This window comes from Pholcus phalangioides, unplaced genomic scaffold, assembly GCF_987345545.1.
Source record: "Pholcus phalangioides strain wild (caught in Gottingen) unplaced genomic scaffold, Ppha-v1.0 ptg000015l_1, whole genome shotgun sequence".
In the NCBI taxonomy this organism is placed as follows: domain Eukaryota; kingdom Metazoa; phylum Arthropoda; class Arachnida; order Araneae; family Pholcidae; genus Pholcus; species Pholcus phalangioides.
In genome coordinates, this window is record NW_028301608.1 from 27,561,897 (window position 1) to 27,567,961 (window position 6,065).

Sequence of the window (6,065 nt, forward strand, 5' to 3'; positions counted from 1 at the left end):
ACCTTCGCAAATAGCATTAGCTCTCACAGGTAGAAAAATATAACTGGTATTAGAGGGTACTAAAACAACTCGCCACGTGGAAAAAGAATAAAATAAAACTGCATTTCAAATCAATATGTACCTGCTCAAGCTGATATGACCAGCCTTATTACAGACTTACAAACTGTACACAGCCCTGGTCTATACAATAATACCCAGACTTATGTCCCCTTGACTTACATCACTCAACATTTACACTGTCTTGTCCTTAAGAATATTATATGAATCAGACACTTTAATGAGGCTTGAAAGGTTCAATGTTATGTTCTTGCAAGGAAAATGTTTTCCCCTGTGAGAGTTGCATCTCAAAGACACGAATAGATGAAAAAAAATAAGGCTGCTATATTCTACCCGTATTTCCAATGACACATACTCAAATCTACAATTTTAACCAAAATTGATAGGATGGAGATAATTTTATTTCACTTATATAAATTACATTGCGAAAATTATTAAAAATACACATACTTTTTTTCTAGTGAAATAAATTTTAATCAGTTGCAGATTTATGGTAGCCCTTTATTTCTTGCCAAAACACAATTTTTTAAGAATAACTGCTATAATCAGTAATTTTTTCCATGTTTGGTAAAAGTTTACAATGCCATGTTGCAAGATAAGACTCACCTTTGGCCACTTAGAATGAAGTTCCCTGGCTTTAATAGCATCTTGTAATGCTCTAGCAAATTTCCCAACTTTGATATATGCTGCAGATCTGTTACTATAGAGCACATGGTTACCAGGATCCAAAACAATAGCCTCTGTATACAGCCTGATGGCTGCAGAGAAGTCCCCACTTTGACAGGCTGCATTGGACTGTCGAACTTTTTCGAGAAATAATGTCTTATTTGATGGAGCCGCTGCTTCAAAGCTTACATCCGTCTGTAAATAACAAAAGTATTAAAAAATGAGAAATAAGAGTGAACATAAATTATAAACAATTTTAAAAATTAGTATAAAGGCAATATTTTATATTTTATACATATTTTTTGTTGAATAACAAAATATATATATATATATATATTAAATTAGTGTTTAATTTAGTTGACATTTAGTTGACTATTAATATTAGACTATTTAGTTGAATGTATCAACATTTGTTCAAAACTTGATTCAAATGATGATACAGTCACTACTCGATTTTACGAACACATATGCTTCAATGAATGTTTTCTGGTTTCAAACAATGAAACATTTATTGAACATCTTTCCTATTTACAAACTTTCAATTTCACGAAATTCTTGTTTGGGTCTGTTCAAATTCATAAAAATAGACATCAACACTTCATCGAATACATATGAAAACTTCCACAATACCCAAAACCAAAATCTGTAACTGGTACAGGACACACTTACAGAATAGAGATAACATTTCTAATTTGGTAATATAGCTTGGTGATATATTGATGCATGTTGAAAATGCTGAGATTTTGAGATATAATATTCAGCAATTATAGTTGTAAATTTGTCTCGACACTTTTTTTTTTGTCTTGATTAAAAAAGCTCAAAGTTAATTTTGTTACATAAGTCAGAACATTGTTTTTACTCCATCAGCAAGGTATGTTCATATATTTTTATTCAGTAAATAACAGCTATTAATGAGAATTTTTCCATTATTGGTTGTTAGGGTTAGTGTGAGAATGGTGTTGGTGAACTATATTGTGAAATTATCACTTTAACCACAGTGCTACTGCCAGGGCCATAACTAGGATCTGTCAGAGGGGATAAATATGATTTGCCACCCCCTCCCCTTTAAATGCTGATAATTTTAGTTTATTGTTCACCTCAAAACTTACCCTGCCCCCACTGGTTTCGGCTCAGGCAATGATAATTCTGGGAATGCTCTACATATGCACAGAGGCAGATTTATGATTTCCCTTCTTCCATTCGACACTGATTTTCTTGGTCACTCATTCCTCGTTGTGCTATGATCTGCTTGCACCTCCCTCCACATAACTATGTGGAGGGAGTGTCATTATCTGCCTGTGTCATTATCACTCTTTTGGTAACTCACATGCTTACACATTCACTGACCTAGTCTGTATGTCTTTAGACTCCCTAAAGTAGAATGTTTTGCATTGTTCTGTAACAAGCCCCCAGCTGATCAGAAATGTTCTGCATTAAAAGTTCCCACAATAGTGTTCTCTACACTTTTCTTCAAATTCTTCCAGAGATTGTTCTGCAATGTATCTCATAGTTTTCAACATACTCTACTTTAGGGTCTTGTCAGGGTGAGATTTATGGTTTTTACGGCCTGTCCGCTAAATAAATTTTAAGCCTCCTCCTCCTCCCATTCTATTAATTTTTTTGACCACTCATTCGTGAAGTTCGCTGCCCCTCGGAAGTTGTCGCTCTGGGCCTGTTAAGCACCCATAAATACACTGCACATATATGCAGCATATTTAAATACATATGCTAGGCCTCCAAAGCAGAATGTTTTGCATTGTTCTGCAGCGAGCCCTCAGCTGACTGGAAATATTCTGCAATTCCTATGATTGTGTTTTTTACATTTTTCTTTAAATTTTTCTATATTATTCTGCAGTAGCACCAATTGTTCTGCAACATACATCAGATTTTCGCATATTCTGCTTTGGGGATGCTGGATAGTGGGACAGGGCTGTATATATATATAGGCCTATAAGGTCAGACACTGTGTGTGTGTATAGTCTCTCTTAAACAAGCAATGCATTATTTTATTCCTTTTTTTCACCAGATTTTGCCATAGGAAATCGGCATTGAGTGCTGTTTGCATCCCATTTTCTTTATTTCTGAATGAAAGAGGTAACACCCCCCCCCTTTCCCACTTCAATACACCACATCAGCTGTTGGTCAGCAAATAATGGTATTCTTGAAATAGGTGCAGCGATTTTGTTCTTCCAGCACTTTTTCATATGCATTTCACATATATTGATTCCAGCACTGTCTTTTTCATATTATCACAGTGCAAGCTGAGCCATAGTTAAAATGGCATCTGCCTTGCTTGAAAACAACTTGGGTTTTGTATTCTTTTAATTTTGAGGGCAACTGGTCAAAGCGCATAAAAATGTGTGGGGGAAAAGTAGATATATGGTACTGTCAAAGCCTGAAGTGAGGATAATTCGCGACGGGGCCAGCCACTTCACAAAGTGACAAAGAGTTTTGACCAAAGTCTGAATTGCAGAAATGATTCTGACTTTGGCAGGCCATTTGGCAAAATGGTCGGAGATCCCTGGCCAAAGCTTGATGTGCTGATGTAAAACAGCTACAGTAGGTGCAAAGTCTTTTATTTTTTTAATCGCCAACATGTGATACATATCTATATAAATGCTAGCTGTACTGTATTAACTCTGTGACGAGAGGGGAAAAAAATAAAATTTGAAAGAAAAATAAAATAACAAAAATAATATAAGCATATAGTTTTTTTAGCCAAATTTTGGATAAAAAAATGATTACCGCATTGCGCCTGCAGTTTGATGGGTTGCCATAAATAACATAGACATAATTATCATGAAAAAGTACAGCAACTTGATGATCCCGAATCATGTCTTTTGTTATCAGACATTAGTCGTTACCACCAGCCACTTCACAAATTTGACCTAGGTCAATATTTAACAAAATTGGCCTATTTCATGCTTTGGCAGGGACATATATGTTTTAGAGTGAAAAAACATTCCTCGGGTGAAAAAGAAAAATTTCAAAAATCTAAGAACGAGGGCAAAATGACAAATTTCTTAAAATGTAGGACACTTGGAATGACAATAAAAAGGAAGCCATCTGGTGACCCAGGTCATGGTATATAGCACTTTGTCCACGGGCCTCCTTTACAACTCTTTAAGTTATATCCTAATATTTCATTCAGTCCATTTTTGTTTAAGACGAGAGATTCCAGCATATCCGTGTAAGATATTGAATTCTAAAAACACAGAATAAACAACATATCGGGACATTTTTCTTGGAGATAAAACTGATAAAAAAACAACTTTAAGCAATCCTCTTTGATTTATAGAGATTAAAATTTCAAGGTCAATGTTTATGATTTATTTACCTGTGTTCAAAGCTCAAAGAATTAAGGTGAAAAGACTTTTTGCTCATTGAACAACCATGTACTCACAATTTTCTTTTAAAAAAATGACTAATACTTATATATAAGGGATGGAGCTCAAATTTAAAGAGCTTTTAGTACATTCAAACATGCCTAAGCCATTGATAGGCTCTGATTATTGAACAATCAATAAACATCAATCCACTGAATACATAAACACTTTGGAGTGATGAAAAATAATTGTTTTTTTACAACATAAAATAAATATATAATAATTTATAACCTCTTCTGTATCCCGGGTGGATGCTTCCATTTGCTTTCTTCATCCGAATGATAGGCCGGGTTCATTTCTCGCCGTTTATCACCAAAGCTAAAGTTAATTTTTATATTAATAAATTACATGCAATTAATTATATTTCGAGGGGGGAAAAAGGAAATTACAAAGAAAGTATTTCATCGCAAACCCCCTAATACATAACTTTCACGACTGTCACAATCAAATCAAAATAAAAGAGAAATTTCTCTTGTTCCCTCCCTCCCCTGCACCTCGAAATATGCCAGAGTGAGCCAATGGGGATGCAGCTGCTGATAAAAACCTTGAAGGAATGCCAGGAATGAGAGCCGCCGCTGCTGGAAGGTAATAACTAGCACTGCATAACTGGTAATTACAGTCTTCTTCCAGAACAAAGGCTCGTCATCATTATCGTCATTTGATTGCGAAGGGGTTAACAAAACCACTTGGTATGGATTAGCAATAGGAGGGAGATATTATATTGTTTATAATGCGGAATAATTTATTCAATAAACAGCAATATTTCATTAGTGTTTTGATAAACGTATAGTTGTCGTTATATTTTATATCTTTTTGGATTTCATCTTTATTTTAATTACTGAAAAAAAGTATTTTCAGGTTAAAAAAATTCCAAGAAAACTAAAAATTTATGAACCTCATCAAGTAATTTACTCCATGTTGCCATGAAATCCTATCTATGACCATATTCCATACAATATGGGATAATGACACGGTATGTTAACAAGAGACATCGCCACTTGTAACTATTTGTTATTCTTTGAAAAACACCAAAAAAATGAGTAGTAAAAGATTTATTAGATGCTCATTCTTCCACAGCAAAACCTTGTGTGAATTCCTTTACGTACGTATATTTAGACAACGGTAGTACCATTAGAGGAGAAATAATATATATTTCTTCTCTATGGTAGTACCAGGCCACCTTTTAGCGAACTTGATGATGAGTGGTAGAAGAAATTTTCCTTTCGTTCTGAATAGTAATCATTCTGTCCTTATATATACAGTTTTCAATCGTCAATCCGTATCCTCCCACTTCTCTTGATCAGATTTGCATAACGGTATCGCTAACACTATAGGGAGGAAAAAAATAATACTGAGGGAAACGGAAAAAAAAAATGACATAGAGTTTCAGGTAAAAGTTATGCAAATTTTCCCGACTTTTTCTTAAAGATTTACAGCAAAACTGACAAGCTTCGTTAAAAACATGGGACATTTTCACTCGAATGTAACCTTTTCTTACACTTTCTCAACAAAGCTTACTTCGGATTTGTAGAATTTACTGTGGTTTTTACATTCTTAATTAAAACTGATTGAGAGAAGTCATTTTCCTGGATATACTTTTCGTGACTGAATCCATTGAGAAGAAATATATACTTATTTTTTAAATAACCTTATTTTTCTCCTCAGAATCCCAGACTGAATCACAGAAACTTCTGCATTTGTTTGGATGAAATGTTATCACACAAAATCTATAATTACTTTTTCTTTTTACTAACATTTTTTTGCCTTTTTAATTCCCTTTCATTACTTATTTTTCATTTTCAGAATTCTCAAATAATCTTCCAAAAATATCTGATTTATTGTTTCATGCTAAACAGTCAACTTTTATTTATAATCAATAGGGCTCGAATTTTTATGACTTGAAAGATAAAACGTCGTTGCTGATTGATTAAGAACTTTAAATTCGGGTTTTTTGAC

At 33.9% G+C, this 6,065-nt stretch overlaps 1 protein-coding gene across 1 annotated transcript in view; it reads right to left on the reverse strand.

Moving 5' to 3' along the window:
• The window catches only part of LOC149075760 (tetratricopeptide repeat protein 28-like), a 38,759-nt gene extending 34,187 nt beyond the window's left edge, over positions 1–4,572 (reverse strand). Inside the window, exons 1-2 of the mRNA XM_089243264.1 lie at positions 4,341–4,572; positions 664–918 (exon numbers count right to left, since the gene is read on the reverse strand). Coding sequence (XP_089099390.1) covers positions 664–918; positions 4,341–4,370 — 285 coding nt within the window. The 5' untranslated portion in view covers positions 4,371–4,572. The remainder of the gene's footprint in view (positions 1–663; positions 919–4,340) is intronic.
• Between the last annotated feature and the right edge of the window lie 1,493 nt (positions 4,573–6,065).